The sequence below is a fragment of the Rousettus aegyptiacus genome, unplaced genomic scaffold (assembly GCF_014176215.1).
Source record: "Rousettus aegyptiacus isolate mRouAeg1 unplaced genomic scaffold, mRouAeg1.p scaffold_m13_p_7, whole genome shotgun sequence".
In the NCBI taxonomy this organism is placed as follows: domain Eukaryota; kingdom Metazoa; phylum Chordata; class Mammalia; order Chiroptera; family Pteropodidae; genus Rousettus; species Rousettus aegyptiacus.
The window spans coordinates 82152627-82170269 of record NW_023416310.1 but is presented as its reverse complement, the minus strand read 5'-3'; the positions used below and the strand labels follow the sequence as shown (position 1 = coordinate 82170269).

General features: G+C 35.8%; 1 protein-coding gene across 1 annotated transcript; it reads left to right on the top strand.

Moving 5' to 3' along the window:
- The first annotated feature begins 2562 nt into the window (after positions 1–2562).
- GABRA6 (gamma-aminobutyric acid type A receptor subunit alpha6) lies at positions 2563–17239 on the top strand. The gene is made up of 9 exons (XM_016167074.2): positions 2563–2985; positions 3188–3306; positions 3879–3946; positions 5854–6074; positions 6158–6240; positions 6542–6685; positions 7095–7247; positions 8482–8741; positions 16637–17239. Exons 1-9 carry the CDS (start codon positions 2948–2950, stop codon positions 16910–16912), a joined length of 1362 nt encoding a protein of 453 aa, XP_016022560.2. The 5' UTR covers positions 2563–2947; the 3' UTR covers positions 16913–17239.
- Positions 17240–17643: the final 404 nt, after the last annotated feature.

Here is a 17643-nt window from a genome sequence, read left to right as displayed (position 1 = left end):
TTCTTGTTTACTATGGGAAATTCCCTGTGATGAACTCTTCAAGCATTTTTTTTTTCATTTAATCCTCACTAAAACCCTATAATTCCATTTTATAGGTGAAGCAGATGATGACGAGATAATAAATAATTTGTCTAAGTGGCTTGCCTGCTAATGAACCTTAGTTACTTGATTCCAAAGTAGTCTAATCATCAGAAAGTTGAGAGAGGATCAAGCACGATGAAAAATGCCCCAACGCATGAAACTGCAGGGCAATTCTCATTAAAAAAACAAGCGCTCTCATAAACTGCTAAGGTAACCCCACTGTAGTCCGCTACAGATGCTCACGCTTTTTCTCAAATCCTCCAGTGATGAGCATTCAAACCTCCCTCTGTTGGAGTCAGTTTTATCTTCCACTATTTTTATTCATTACATTCCTCTTTGTTTACTAAAAGTTTACCCAACTTCTGAAACTCAGTCCAAATGTCATCTTTTTCATGAAATAATCGCTGATCCCCCTTCATCCACAGAAGTCTCTTCACGCTGTTTCCATTGCACATGGTTAATTAACTATATTTTTGACACTCAGCAACTTGTTAATTATATTATGTTGATTATTAATATATAGAGTATTACCTGAAAGTAAGCATTTTTTAAATTCCTGTATTCTCAGCACATGACAAGCCCTTAATAAAGGTTAAATTGAACTGATAATGGTTGAACAGGTATAAACCATAAATTCCTATACCTGTGTTCCTTTAGACATGATTTTTTGAATCAGCTAGATTTGTGTTTTAAGGTCTGAAATTGATATTGCCTGCTATACTTTTGGGGAGCATCAGAGTGCCCTATATGTTCTCAGTTTTCTATTTCTAACTAAGCCAGGATAATTTAAAGCTGCTGTCCAGAGGACTGTCCCTTTACTGCCCTTTGTTTCCCAGAGCAATTTTATCCTTATTGCACTGGATTCCCAAAAGGGACTGCAAGGGGATTTTCTACAGTGTCCACTGAGAGGCTGTGTATCCCTTTACGATACCATACAAAATGATGTTGGTCCTGAGGGTTTAAGAGTCCTAACTTTAGAAAACGGAACCAGATCTGTCACACATAAAGCACAGTGTATTAAAGTGTATACTTTGAAATTAGGGATACTAACTAGCTCTGGGACAGAAGGGAATTTGAAATACGTTGTGGTTATCAGCTGGAGTAAGTTTCAAGTAGAGTAAAAAGAATCCAAGGAGATACAGAAACCAGATCCTGTAATGAACAAAAAAAGATTTTAGGGATGTTTATCTTAAATTGGAGAGGGCATGACAGCTATCTTTGTTTAATGGCTGTGATGTGGTCTTCTCCCGAGAAATTATTGTGTATTGTTCTAAAGGTGAGAACTGGGATTAGAGTGTAAGTTTGAACTCAGCACAAGTAAAATAATGTGAGAAAGCAGATGTTAGATACCACATGCCAGGAATGCTGGAAGGAATTCAGGCTTTTTGATGAGTAACCAAAAAGTTCCATGAAACCATGAAATTCAGTAATCTTTACACACACACACACACACACACACACACACACACACACACACATAATTTCATAGGAAATCTTGTACTCTTCCTAGTTCCACTGTTTCTTTCATTATACACAGTTTCTTGAAATGGTCTTCAAATGATTTATGTCATGTCTTCAAAAATAACTCAAGACTGTACTATGTCTACAATAGTTGCCATCACCTTTGCAGAATTTAGGTTGTGAAGATGTAAACTTGGGTGATTTGGGTGGATAGTGAGTGGATCTGATTTGGCAGGAGCATGGTAAAATGAGACATTTGCTTCTTGTAGCTATGGTTCTGACTGTTATATGTACATATACACATGTATGTATTACATGTGTATGTAGGTAGGTAGGTAGGTGTGTGTGTATAATGATTTTATTATTTATTTTTTTATTTAAAGATTAAAATTTTAAAGCTTAAATAGACTTCTTTTACACCGATATCCTCCTACCAGACTGGGTAGAGAATGTTATTTCTTGGGTTCAAACATTTTGCTTGTGATCTGTGGCAAGCCTAGTAAAATAGTACCAGAAAGAGCATCAATAACCATGTTTATTCTTACAACATTTCTACATGGGGGACCTTAATCAGCTATTTTCAGACACTGTCTCTGATAAGCAGCATTCATGAAACTGGTTAGGTTTCTAAAAATAGTGGTAGGATCCATTTATATCTTAGTATGAGATGCCACATCCTTGACAGGAAGAATCAGCAAAGTACTTAAAGAAAACACTAAGCCAATAGCAAGATATCCAGGAGTTGTTCTCATGTGTTATAAGTACTTTTCAGTAGATAACGAGGGACAATTTTTAAACACTGAGGAACGGTGTATCTGAAGCAAAAAAAGCTGATGAAATCAGAAAGAGAACCCAAGAAAATCTCTGTATCATTAGACTTTTTAAGCAGTAAGAGCAGTGTAGGAATTCCTCTGTGAACCATAGAAATAATAAATGCTAAGCCCATTGGCACATAATCTCAATCAGCAAGATGCCAGTGCTTTCCAGATTTTCTCACAGGGCTCTGCTAATTCCATGCCAAAACTAGCAGTGGATTTCTTCCTTCTAATCTCCCCTAATGCCTTATTTGATTATTGTCACTGGTCTCCAACCATGCACTCTCCCTTTAGACTCTCATTTCCCAAATGAGTCAGTCAGAGGAGGCTGAGTGTCCATTAGGACATGGTCTAAGACCACACACCGCCTTGTTCCACGTAAAAAGACGGAAACAAATACAAAGAGAAGGGGGGACCCTCAAAGTTTTGCTGACAAACTCAGCATCTACCGGATTACTGGCTGAATGCAAACAAGGAAAGGGGGTATGAGGGGTCCAGAAGGTTGTCCTAGTTGAGTGGCAAAGGGGAGCTGGTTAGTGGGGAGGATAAACCAGGAAGACGACGAAGTAGGCATTTCAGTGCACTGCAGGATGGTGTCACCTCTGCCCTGGCTGTACCTTATTTTATGGTGAGTAAATTTTTTTTTTTCTGATTTTTCCTTTTAACTCAGAGGAAAGAGTAAGTACACAGCCACTGGGTAACTTCTATACCAAATCACGGAAGCAGCCTGGGTGGTGTGGCGTATATTTGTGGTGGGAAGACTAGGATGAATTGAACAGCACATTTTTCTCCGAGGCTGGGAGTGAGGATCACTGACTGTCTACCTACAGGGTAGAAAATGCTCTAGGGAAACTTGAAGATGAAGGAAACTTCTACTCAGAGAACATCAGTCGGATCCTGGACAACTTGCTTGAAGGCTATGACAATCGGCTGCGGCCCGGATTTGGAGGTGAGAAGCAATATCCTTACTAGACCAGACATCTGTGCTCTCCACTGCCCCCCCCCCCCCGCCCAATGTCCATAAGGAGAGCAGCGTGAGAAGGTGCAGGGGTGCTGGAGAGAGGCCACATGTGTTCCAATCCAATCTCTGCCCCTCCTCTATCAGCGGTCTTACACGTAAGTTATTTGAACTCTTTGAGCCTCAGTTTCCTCAACTGTAGTTTAAGTGTATTGCTTGCCTCACAGAGTTGTGTGTAGTGGATGACATTCTCTACGTAAAAACACTTTTTGTAGTATTTATCCCACTAAAGCTATCAAATATATGTTATTGTAATTAATTTTATTAGAATACTAACTTAGTTCTCTTCCTTTCCTAATATTTCCCAAATTGGCAAATAAATTCAAAATAAGGCAACTGGTATGAGTTTTCAGAGCTGAAAAATGCAAGGACTCTTGGTACTAAGATCATTCTGGAATGGTTGACAGATTCTGGCCATGAGAACAGGCTCTGGGTTAGAGTTAAGTCCAGTTTCCGTAACATCGGCAGTAATAACTGCCCCTATCCTTCTGGGTTAATTTCAGGTGCTGTCACTGAAGTCAAAACAGACATTTACGTGACCAGTTTTGGGCCTGTGTCAGATGTGGAGATGGTGAGTGAGCTCTCAGTTAGGAGGGTAACTACCCAGGGGGAGAGAGGGCTGAGGCCCAGAGCTAATGGTAATGGGCACTGTTACCAAGGTTGGCTCCAGATCCACAACACAATAAGAAAACTCATGCTCGGAGGGCATGGCCATTAGAGTAGATTACTGGCTTAATCTCCTCTACTAAGGGGGTCTACTTGAATACTTTAATCTGTGGCACTTTTAAAAATGACATCCTCTCTCTGTCCATGTATCATGCACTGTTTTTTCTCTATAAAGAAGATTTTCTCCATCTTTATAAAGTCCTAGTAAGTGTCTGGAGTAGGAAAAAAAAAACAACAAAGATGCTATGCCATGAAGAGTATATTGGGGATATCTATGAAACTTGAAACACAGTTTTTTGTTGTTTTTGTTTGTTTGTTTGTTTGTTTGTTTTGTAGTACACCATTCTCAGTATATTTAATTAAAAGGGTAAAGAGAATCATTTGGAAAGACTAATGCAGTCCACCTTTATGTTGTGAAAAGACCAGTAGGTGTTCTGAGGACTTCGTTCCAGGTACAGATGGCTATAAGAATCACAAAATGTTATCTACAGTAAGGAGCAATGGAATCTGAACTAGTCTTCTAGAACAAAGTGCTTTCATAGTTTTTAAGTAGCATTTCCTCCTAAAAGTAAAATATAAACTCTAAAACTGAAACATAGTTCTTTAAAAAGGTGCTTCAGTACATTTTATTAGGACAAGTAATTCTGGATAAGCAGTTATTAGAGATTTAGTCATCACCTGCTTTTTAAGTTGTCAAGAAGGAAAGGAAAAAAGGAAGAAGAAAAAGAGGAAGAGAAAGAGGAAGGAAGACAAGAAAGATAATAAGGAAGAAAAGGAAAAAGGAAGAACTTTATTTAAAAGATAAATGTCTAAGTCCTGAGAGAAAGGAGAGTCATCATTATCCGGAATTTTCAATTATTTTCCTATCATATTTTTCATTTGAGTACTGAGTCATCCAAATACAGATAACTACAACCATATTCTACTGTATTATTTGTCTGGGGATACTTGGAATATTATTTTATGTTTGTCTCCTTTTTAAAGTATGTTTGTACAATAGAGCCTTTTTATAGCCTGGGTCATTATTACATGAATATATTGTATATCAAATTACACTTTTAAAACGTAATTGCCAGTTGCAGTAATAGGTGTCCTAAAGGAACATAAAAGTAGGCAAAACAACTATTGGCAATATTTTGATATAATTACAAGTTGTATTTTATCACTGATTGTTACAATGGGCCTTATTATTCTTAAGATTTTTTATATTATTTCATAAAAACCACAAATTTAAACTCATAATTATGACTATGCTCTGTTTGAGTAATCAGGTAACATTTGCTTTTATGTTCTCTGAAAACAATATAAAATAATTAGAATGTGCAGCCAGAGTATGCTCATCATCAGTCGTTTATCCATCCTTGAAACTTTACTAAATGGAACCATGATGCTTGAAGACACCTCTGAAGGTGGACAAATTGCTAAGAAGAATGGTTAGACTAACTGATGCTAAGAAGGTCAGTACATAGCCTAGACTGTAAGTCCTTTTATATTTTTCTTCTAAATTAAAGATGAGGGAATCGATAAGTTGATAGATGGAGAGATGGATGCCAGAAAAAGAGGAAGAAAATTGAGATGGGCCAAGGTTAAGGATGGAGGTTTGCACAACACAGCACTATCTTTTATAATAATACCACAAACTTTGAGTTTGAGAAAAATAACAATTCACTAATATTATGGCTTTCCTGATAGATTATTGTCACAAAAAGGTGCTTTATTCCTTAGGTTTTAGAAGTGGTATATAAGCTAGAGAGTAAACTATTCTTAATAGGCCATCCCTCCAGCCTACATAAATATCTCACTTTCTCTTAGGAATATACCATGGATGTTTTCTTCCGCCAGACCTGGACTGATGAAAGGTTGAAGTTTAGGGGGCCAACTGAGATTTTGAGTTTAAATAACTTGATGGTCAGTAAAATCTGGACACCTGATACTTTTTTCAGGAATGGCAAAAGATCAATTGTTCATAATATGACAACTCCTAATAAACTCTTCAGAATAATGCAGAACGGAACCATTCTATACACAATGAGGTAAGGTTTCTACAATTCTACTTCCTCTGCCCAACTGATCTGTCCATTGTGCTAACTCAGAACCATTCATTTCTTGTCCTTAGGCTTACCATCAATGCTGACTGTCCTATGAGACTGGTTAACTTCCCAATGGATGGCCATGCTTGTCCACTCAAGTTTGGGAGTTGTAAGTTACAAAAAACTTCTGAGAGTCAATGAATGCATTAAAAATATGTAATTATTAGGTTTTAGTCAGATACTGGAAAGCAAGAGAAATATTTCTATAACACTACCAGTGTGATTCCAAGAATATACTTATTAACATGTTTGTCATAGTTAGAGGCTTCAGTCACCCAGATTAAAGAAAAATATGAAAGAAAATTTAGGTTTGCACTTCTATTTATACGGACAAGATTTGCTTTGAAAGAAAAAAAAAAAAGCACAACTAGTCAGATTCACAGCTATGTCTAATTTGTTTAAAACTTCAGATGCTTACCCCAAGAGTGAAATCATATATACATGGAAAAAAGGACCACTTTACTCAGTTGAAGTCCCAGAAGAATCTTCAAGTCTCCTCCAGTATGATCTGATTGGACAAACAGTATCCAGTGAGACAATTAAATCTAACACAGGTAAGAATGTGATCAAAGCATGGATACAATCCTGTAAGATGATTCCAGTGCAGATCTTCAATATATCTATTTGTTTTTCCCCTTCATTAGCCATCTTCAGATAAGCTTGACGTTTTGAAGAGATGAATAGCTTTCTTTAAATTGATTGTGCAACCATGTGCACATAAAGATCTGCGTATCCTTGGAATTAATAGTTTTGTACATATATGACACAAAGAACTCCACTGAAAACAATGAGCTGATGTATCTATCATCTGCTGATAAAGTGTCTTTGTTATACACTGAAATATGCCTTTGCTTGTTTTCTTCTGGCCCACCTTAAATTAAAGATCTGCAAGATTTATTTCCAGTTGCATTCTTTTTACACACTGTCAACAGTAATAATACTGATATAAGTGTCTTCCAACAGGTGAATATGTAATAATGACAGTTTATTTCCACTTGCAAAGGAAGATGGGCTACTTCATGATACAGATATATACACCTTGCATTATGACCGTCATTCTTTCCCAGGTGTCTTTCTGGATTAATAAGGAGTCTGTCCCGGCAAGAACTGTCTTTGGTATGCCTTACTCTTTGGGCTTCATTTCCATTCATATTCCAGATCTCATGACTTGTGTATTTTAGGAGGATATTCACATGGGCGCAACTTTTTCAGTCTACAAAGGAAATGGACTTGTATCTCATTCAGACACATGTATCTTGTAAAATGATCTTCACCTTATCCAAGTTATGTAGTAAATCAACAAAAAAAACATCTTAGCAAGAATTCTAGCTGGTTTCCTACCATCTTCATGTACACTATTTAGAAGGTTTTTTCCTTTTTTTTTTTTTAATCTTGATTTTCTTTATCACAAACAGGAAAAGAATAAAAGTAAAAACTGATATATAAATCTATAAAAACAAAGGCTAAGATATTGAACCCACTAATACAAAAATTGTATCTCACTTTTATGAGGTTAACCCATAAAAAATTGCTGTTTCTAGGTCAAAAAATAGTTAAATATTTACAATTTCCCATGGCTCAAGCTAAACATTTAGTTCCATTTATGATGTATAGAATCACTACTAGTTTTGATGGAACAAATGAAATAAAGAGCTGTGACTGAAAAATATCATCGGTAACAAAATACAATTTTTCCTGAGTTTTCATAATTATAAATTTAGTAATTCATAGATAAGACCGAGTTGAACTAAAACCTCTGATGAATTTTGACTTTTTAATTTATTAAACTAATATTTTTGAAAAACTGCAAAAGAATATCTATGTAATGATGTTGACTATATTCAAATTACATAAGTTCCCCATCACAATTCAAGACAGAAAACTTCTGGTAGATGAATAATGAAATTTCTTTCTCACGAGTAAATGTCTTACCTTAAAACTAAGCTAGAAATTTAAAAAAAAAATGAGGAACCTAATTTTATGACTGTTATTCATACCAGAAATACTTCTTAAATATGATGAAAGATATCACTATTAAAATTGATCAGAATTTCAAGGTTTTATTACTTAAGGATAATTTGCTTTAATTTTCTAAAGTAAACAACCAGAATTTTTCATGACTTACATTTAAATTGATAGTCATACTAAATCAATTCAAAAAAATGTTTTGAGCAACTACAGTGTACCTGTCACCCACAACACTAGAAATGAAAGATAAAAAAAAATGAAAATACCTATGATACTATGTGAACAATTACAAAAAGAAATAATAAAAATTACATGTTCTCATTTGGGGTTGTTATTGGATTCCAAATGCTAATACTGTATTTCTCATTCTTTTCCATTTTAGGGATCACCACTGTTTTAACCATGACCACTTTAAGCATCAGTGCCCGACACTCCTTGCCAAAAGTGTCATATGCAACAGCCATGGATTGGTTCATAGCTGTTTGCTTTGCTTTCGTCTTCTCTGCTCTTATTGAGTTTGCAGCTGTCAACTACTTTACCAATCTTCAGACACAGAAGGCCAAAAGAAAGGCACAGATTGCAGCCTCATCCCCAGTGACAATATCAAAAACGAATGAACCCATGGAAGCTGAGATTGTTTTGGTAATTGTTTCCTTTTCTAATGTTTCCCACAATATAGGAACAGGTGACCCAAACAGTGATCACAAACAGCTAAATATTCTAAAAGTTATATTAGTCGAGCACGACTTATAAAACTCTGACCCAAGACCGATTTCTTTTCCAGGGTAAAGCCAGACAACGATCCTTCATTTATCTTTGCTCTAAACTTCTGGCTCTCCTCTTTCATCGCTGTCACTAGTACTGGCAGGTCCCAAGCTCTCAGACACAAGAAAATTCTTCTTAGCCTTTAGATATTTCCTTTGAAAAGGTTCACTCATATCAATGAGGGAGAAAAAAAGTAAAATAAAAAAAAAGTTCCTAATAAGGCTTTGAGGCTTCAGAGTCTGAAGGAAACAAACAGAGACTCCTATGTAATGAACAATTTTTGTTAGAAATGTGCTTGCTGGTTTATTTCATGAGGGCAAGACGTATTAGGTTCTATGAATGAGGAGTCATAGCCAAGTTTCTGATTCATATGAAAACATTCTCATGTTCATATTCACGTGTGTGTGTGTGTGTGTGTGAGTGTGTGTGTGGTTTTATTCAAAGACTTCTGATCAGTAAGAAATTGGTATAAAATTAAGTTTAGATTTGCTGTCCCAAAGCTCTAATTTTGAATAAGAAATTAATGATAGTATTAATAACTCAAGGGTCATAAATGTGCCCCCAAATTACAATTTCGCATGTTAGTAAATTCTCACAATTAAGGAGCACACACTTTTTAAAAATGATTATGAAACCGAATGACAAGTATACACTTTTATTTTAATAAAACTCCAAACAGTAGCTCTTAAAAAGAAAAAAACTTTACTTTGTAAATCTGAAAATTTCTTTATAATTAATCAATTCCTATGAACATTTCTAAATCACAGAACCACATGTAGCCCAGCTTATTCTTTGTTAACTTATGATAAAAAATATAAAAGTGATGTGTTTTAACTCTCAATGCATATAATTTTTTACTAAAAATTTCTTTTTGATAAACTAAGAATCTAGTTTGAGCATTTACATTTATTTCCCAAGGAATACCCTACGGCTAGTCCCATGATCAATGAAAATATATAATTTAAAGAATTTTTTTTTGAATTAGCCCTCACCAAAGAATAAAATAAAAATTGCCATCTAGTGATCCAACCTAATTCCTTCCTTTTACAAATCAAAACAGTCTCAGGAAAAATATTAGTTACTAGTTGGTGCAAAAACTAGGAATCGATTCCAGAACTCCTGATAGTCACAGCTTTACAGATGCTGAGGCCCTCCCCTTTGCCAACAATTCCTCAAAAAATGAAAGAGTACATACATTCTCAAAATATAGGTGAGGTCATTCCCAAAATTCTTCTCTTGATGTTTTCTTTATACATAGATGTTTTCTTTATACATAGATGTTTCGAAAGGTCAAAAAATATGAGCTTTCTAACAAAAATGTTAGTCTGAAGACTCAGTCTAAAACACCAGATATTCAGTTTTTATTCAGAAAAGATAAATTCTAAATATTTTTGAGTATTTTATGTTTGTAAAAATAAGAGATTATGTTATAAGCTATCACTATTTCTACAGGTACATAACAACATATTGTCCAAAGGTCATACGTGATCTTAACACATATCTATAAATAAATAATTAATGTTTATCAGAATTCAGTTTAACAGTTTGTTATTTGAGAAATATAGTAAAAATGAAAAAGAAATTCATGAGAAATAGGGTCAAAATATGGCTCTAATGACTTAGAATATGCTCACTGATCTAATAGTGAAATAAAAGGAAAGACCAACTTCTTCAACTTTTTTGAAATATATATTCTTGAGAGGAATATGATTTCAAATCCGTGGAGAAAGCATACAGTTATCACTCCCTTAGTCTATTATTTTAAAGGTATAATTTATTAATAAGGTGGAATTTAAGATCTCAGGTCTTCATATAAACTATCCTAAAAATTCTAAAATAGTAACGTATAATGAGCAGGCCCTTGGGAAACTGGATAAAAATTTCATTTAAATCATCTCGAAGTAACTTTTTCTTGCAAGTTGACATTTTTCTTATGAAAAATATATTTCTAAACCTGGCTCTACTTAAAATATTTTAGGGCAATGAAAAGGAGAATTTTATTTCTAAAAGGCTAGGTCCAGGAGTGAAAAAATAAAAATAGAAACAAAATAACGAAACCCAACAAGAGGAATCTTGTAGGCATAAAAAATAAATCTAGATGAATACACAGAATATTTACATTTTATTTATTCAGAATGTCAAAACTTGGCAATTTGCCGTATATATATAATGTAGAGCAACAAACATAAATTACACGTTTGTGATTTATACAACACAATGACACATATGATTGCAAGGTCATGTTTTTTTTTTCTTTCAAATACCATGACATTTAAAATGCCTATTCACTCGTAATCAAAATAGCATTATTTGAGGAAGCTGGACACTGAAATAGCAAACCAGTGTGGTGAAATTGAAATGAAATTAAGTGCTTGGATATTTCATGTGATTCCGAGTTACATATTTTAATGTACTCACTGCTTTTCACAAGAAATTACTTATTATGAATGTGTAGTCGCTTAAAACTAAATCCTCAGCAGTGCTCTATAGATTCATAATATTTTTGTTTTTAAGGTATCTGGAAGTGGAAACTTTGTTTAGATTTTGAGAAGAAATTGTCCACGGTTTCTTTTCTACTTATATGTATCTTTTCTTATTGTTTTTATCTGGTATGCTATCTGAGCATTAGAGAGTTATTCCTGCCTTTGTATTTCAGAATTTGTATCTGACATATACTTATTCTGCATGTAAGACCAAGTTTGAACCCTGATCTCTTGTTGGATGTTCTGCTGTCTTTGTTATTTTATTCTTGTCAACAGGAAGAGACAAATCAGTGAGCCCTGACAACACACTGTGATAAGGGCTGTGGTTAGAGATGTGGTGCGCTGAAGCAGAGCCGCGCAAGGGTACCTAACTCAGTCTGGTGGGCTTATCATTCTGAAGGAAGTGATGTCTGAGCTGACAACAGAAAGATGAGCCTGGTCCTACTCTAGAAGCACTAAGCCGGTTGCTAAAAACTTGGGCAGAGAGAGAGAAATTAGACGTATGTTCTTTCCGTACTCTTTGTGAAGGCTGGGATGTCTGCTGGGCCATTATCATATTGCTCTGCACCTCTGCAGAAAGAGATAGAGCATAGAATACTGAAAGGTTTACCTCCTCTGTTCTGAATAGTGCCAAGATTTCTTTGAGTACTATCATTACTCAGTAGAATTAAGGGTTGAATTTAGACTATCACATACTCTGAGCACCAGAAAGATCACGGTGCCCCTTCCCCATGGCTGTTCCATTGTATGATTTATAAAGAGAGTGGGGTGGATTATATGAAGGGTGTAGGTGGTTAGCCATTTTCTCATGCCTTCTATAAAACCTCAATCCAATTTTCCATTCTTCACCCTCTGAACATTCCAATATGGTTCCCAGACATGCTCCACTGATCCACCAGATTACTGCCAATAATCTGCTTCTCTCTAGAAATTCTGGGATCAGCTGTTTTCAATTCTACCAACTGTAGCATAAATGCAAGAAAATTTGATGGCATTCTTGTTTTCTCCATAGTATATAACAGTTAAAAAATTTTCATATACTAAATGTTTTCAAAAATATTTTCTCTTATCAATAATGCACCTGTTTGCTGGTTCTCAAAGCAAATGTTTTATTTGTCCCTTGAATAATGCAGCCCTGGTTAGACTCTCTCTCTTGAGATGTTACCCACTGTCCCCTTCTCTGTAATATATTAGACTTAGTGACTGTTATATCAAAATTTCTCTAAGTACTTCCCAAATACCTTATCCTTACATCAAATAACTGATTATCATTAAGTCCAGTTTGAGTCAAAGTACCGTGGCAATATGCTGTTACTTAAAACAAAGCTGTGTTCTAAAAATACCCAAAGCAGGATGGCACTCAGCAGCAGGGGAGCCCTGGAAAAATTCAAAACCACAGGTGTTCCACTCAAAATGGTGACAGCCCCAAGCTGAGCCCTCATCTGGACTCTGACAAAAGCCTATTTTACCATCAGCTGAAGCTGCTGGGCTTACAATAGTGCAGGCGGAGTCTGACGCAAACCTGTAGCTCGAATGGCTTGCAAAATTGGCTTTTTCTTAATTGCAGAAATTCAATGTGATTCTTTCTAAATTGGCATCTGGTCTCCTGTACTGCCAATTCCCAATTATCCAGGAGCTGATTATCCAGCGTGTTGGCTTAGCCAGGCCTCATGCATTTTCTTGAGCATACCATTTGCTGCCCACTAGAAATCCCCCCAGTCACCACTTGGCTATGGGACAGTTGTAACTCTAAACCCGTAATTCTCAATGGTGGGTGAAGTTCCCCACCAGAGGATACATGGCAAGGTCTAGATATATTTTTTAGTTGCCACAACCCGCCCTCCAGAAAAGGGAGGGGGGTAAGAGTTGCTACAGACATGCTACAGGCATCTTGTGCACAGAAGGATGCTCCTCAATATCCCATAATGTACAGGACAGTCCCCCACAACAAATTATTTATCCTATTCAAAGTGTCAATAGCTCTGGGGTTGCCCTAAATCATAAAGATGACAGAAAGAAGCAAACACCAAAGCAGTAATTGTTGAGTGTGATCCTTGGCATCTAAGAGGGATCGATTTTAGGTGCTACGATTATTACTTGTGTGAACTTCCTGCTTAAGCCTTTATTTGCTCATCTCTAAAATGAAAGTAACATTATTATATTACAGATTCTTTCTAGGAATAAGCAAAAAAAAAAAAAACAAAAGGCATGTAAAGTGCTGTGTAGTGCTTGTCAACAGCAAGCATCTATATGGTACCTATAATAAAATGCAATGCAAAACAATATACTAAAATATGTTAAAAATAATATAACTTTCTGTCCCTTTCTTTTTACCTGACCAAGAACTCTTAAAAAAAAAAATTAGATTTTCATTCATTTGTTGATTCGGCATATGTTTATTAAGCATATACTAACCTCTATGCACTGGCTAGGCACTGTGTAGCACTTACTTATGAGAATAATGAGCCTTCTGCCATTAAGGAGATTTCATGTCAGGAAAGGAGACAAGGCATTACGGAAGTGATATTTACAAAGAAGTATGTTATAATAGCTAAAAGAGTCAAATCACCTAAGTAGGTAAAAAAGTGTAGTGTGTGTGTGTGTGTGTGTGTGTGTGTGTGTGTGTGTGTATAACATTTTTCTTTCTCAAATTCTCAAAGAAAAAAACTTACAAAGGAAGTAATAATTATTTCTAACTTTAAAGATAGTAAATTGAGGCTTAGGGAGAGTCCATGAAATCTATGACATGTCTGAGTCATATAGCAGTTAAGCAGTTTGTATGGACTTGCAATATAAGGCATTGTGACTCTCCTGTCCTCCTAATTCTTAAGCGACCCACCACAGAGACTGTTTGGGGGAAGTAGAGGAGGAAGAGGAGAATCATATTTTAAGGAACCTTTAATACCAGGCTAATGCCATCATACTTAATTTTTTTCATGGTGTTAGTCTTGAATGATATTGCTTAACTCTGGACAAGGGTTATTTGGCAATCCTCATTTAGTCATGTGTAACTCTGGGATGATGCCGAGAGACTGACAAATAACTTTTTCCCCACATCTCTAAAAAAAAGGGGGGCGATAAAACAAAACCTTACGTTTTTATGTTCGATTATGTTTTATAAGCCCTTTCTTATCTCAATAAACATTTTCATGCCTGCCCTTCAGTTTCTCCCTAAAAAAAAAAGAAAAAAGAAAAAGAAACACAGGTTTCAGACTGGCAATGTGTGTCATTAAAAGTCAAGAAGAATTGAGAAAGAAAATCTGCTCTAAAGGCTTGTCTTCCTGCTACTCTGTCATGATCTTTAGGAATTTAACTAAAATAAAATATTTTATTATTTTATGTATCCGGGAGCAGAATACTCTTTTTGGAGAACAAAACAGTGATACATTTTGCTGTTTCTGGTGAAGAATATATTAATAACATATTCAATGGATGGAAATTCAAGTAGAGTCACAGAAACATGGTAAAAAGCTCTTGTAAAATGATGCTGTGTTTATTCCCTGAGAGAGGTAAAATGCACTGAGACCAAAACCCCACAACTCTGGTCCTACCCACATACTGGCTGGTAAGCCTGGGCACAGTAATCCTCCACTTCTAATACAAAGTATCACTTATTTCCTATTCAAGACCAGCAGACTGGTCCCTTAACTGTTTTTAATTCTCTTGTATATCCAAGACCTATGATTTATTTAATTCTTTTCACAGTGCCTATCATGATACTGGGCCAGCAGATAACAATAAAGATATTCTTTGCTTGAAATTCGGCATGGTCATATCAAATTAGATTTGACTACACAGATTCACTTTTGCTTTTGGCAAAAAAACCGATTTTCCCATGGCCCCTAAAAGCATACTAGGCTTGAACCCTCTATGGTGACTATTTATATACTCAGCAACTTCCATGACAAATCAAACAGCAAAGTTCAGAAAGGGAACCACAGAGAAAAGAGGCTCTTTGGGTTGTTTCCTGCAGTCCAAATGTCACCACATCTGTAGGTCATTCTGGTCCTGTGGCTCAGCCAGCACAGGATAGGTGGCTGCCTCATCCTCTTGCCGCAGGGTTGCGGGCTAAAGCCACGGGAGTCTGCCCACGTGAGTAACATACCCTGCCAGGCAGCAAAGTGGAGGTTTTGCTGCCAGGGAGGAAACAAGGCGGTTTTACAAGAGCAAGAATAATGTACAGCGAGTATTTGAAGGCAGAGACCCAGCAAGGACAATCTGGCCACAGGGAAGGTAAATATTACAGGATGGAGACAAGAAAAGGTAAGAATCGGAGGAAGGCCTCCCGGTTTCCAAAAGCATGAAAGGAGTCTAGAGCAAATGTAATTGGTCTCTGAACTAGGTCCAATACTTTAGTGCAAAGATGAGAAAACTTTGAGATGAAACAAGCACTGAAACTGACCAGTGTGGTTTATCACTGGCTTTGCGACTGTGGGGGAGAAACTTCCTCTATCTGGACTTTAGCTTTCTCGACTACCAATTAAGATGCCAAATATCCCTTTCAAGACTAAAATTGGTTGTCTTAGGATTTCAATGGAACAGAAAATTTAATGATAGAAAAAAAAAATGTAACAATTCTGAGGTTGATAAATGAATTGTTCCTGGTGACTTGAGATGGAAGGAGACCAATGGGGAAGTTCTGAATAGGAAGCAGAAAGCTGTCAATACAGAACTTCTGGACTAAGATGCAGTTTTATTTCAAGGGATAAATAGTCATCCTACTAAATCTAAGGGTATTTATGCTTTGCCACTTCTTTTGACATACATGAGCACCTTCATATTTTTATCTCATCTGGTTCAAATTTATGAATGTGTGAAGATGAAGATGTAGGCTAGAAACGTGTCTAGAAGAACGATATTAATTAACTGAGCTGTTGTCTTTTTGTATTAACTAATTGTCCACATATTCCAAACAGAAATTCCCTCTGATGGCTCACACTATTGCTCTATGGGCTTATGCATAACCAGGCGGTTGATAAGCTTTTGCAACTTGAACCATCTCCTACTGATGGTACAAAGCTTAACACACTTTCTGGGATGTGGAATGTACTTTGTATCAATTGCTAATTTATTAAATTATAGAATGTTGGATGGAAGCAAATGAGTTTTTAAAAATGTGTTTTACCACTTTCTAGGAAAGCAGCACTATCAAATACTATAAAATATGCCGATAATTTATCTTACATAGTAAGTAGTCAATAATATCTGTCAATGATAAAAAAAAAATGACTAAATAGGTGACTGCTCTTCTTTTGCCTAGGCTGAATATTTATGTCTTTTCCCCCACAGCGCTCTGATTCCAAATATCATCTGAAGAAAAGAATCACCTCTCTGACCTTGCCAATAGTCCCACCCCCTGAGGACAACAAAGTCCTCACGAGAGCTCCTATCTTACCGTCGACACCTGTCACCCCTCCACCACTCTCTCCAGGCTTTGGAGGCACCAGTAAAATAGACCAGTATTCTCGGATTCTCTTCCCAGTTGCATTTGCAGGATTCAACCTTGTATACTGGATAGTTTATCTTTCCAAAGATACAATGGAAGTGAACAACAGGGTGGAATAGCTCGCAGCTAGGACACCTGTATTATATAAGTTCTCATTTTCTAATTTGTTTTAAAAACAGCACTGAGACTTGTGTAGATGCTCTTCTGAAAATGAAATCAAAATTGAAAATCTGTAACACATAGCTTTCAGTAAGCATGTATGAGTCAAAAAGCAATAATATTACTCCTCATAATTGGAGTTGGAGGTTCCTGAAAAATATGACTTCCTTGAACATCAGAGAAAAAATTTTATGAGAAAAAGATGAATTCAAGATGAATTTGCCAATCTTTGTACTTCATTGCTCAGTATTTAAATTGTCACTGCAAATAACATTTACCACAAAGCAGATAAGAAATGCTGACACTTCCAAAGGTTGCCTTAAAATATGTTTATTTTGGCTTAGTTGTCAAAAGATCAAAATATAGTCTAAATATTTATCAGTAGGTTAATACCAGCATGTTAGAAGCCTTTATGCTAGTAAAATGACTTTCAGTGGCATTGTAAAGCCTGTATTGAAGCTTAATCATTTGTTTTTAACCTTGCTGTATTATTTTACTTCAATAAAGTATGGTGTTGTATACATATGAATTATACATAAATCATAAATTATGAATGTATATGTACATAGCTTTAGTTGGACTGCAGTAGTGTTGTTTTATCTTGTTAAGCTTTCCTTTTAAAATGATATGCTCATTATAATGCCATGAAGTTGTAGGCAAAAAAATAAAAATGTGATTATAAGGAAGCCTT

What these genes read in the sequence shown, in the direction of transcription:
- GABRA6 (XM_016167074.2), top strand. Translation starts at nt 2,948, where the DNA reads ATGGTGTCACCTCTGCCCTGGCTGTACCTTATTTTATG. An exon ending in ACCATTCTATACACAATGAG is followed by an intron (nt 6,075 to 6,157) that starts GTAAGGTTTCTA and finishes TCTTGTCCTTAG; the next exon opens with GCTTACCATCAATGCTGACT. An exon ending in TGGAAGCTGAGATTGTTTTG is followed by an intron (nt 8,742 to 16,636) that starts GTAATTGTTTCC and finishes TTTCCCCCACAG; the next exon opens with CGCTCTGATTCCAAATATCA.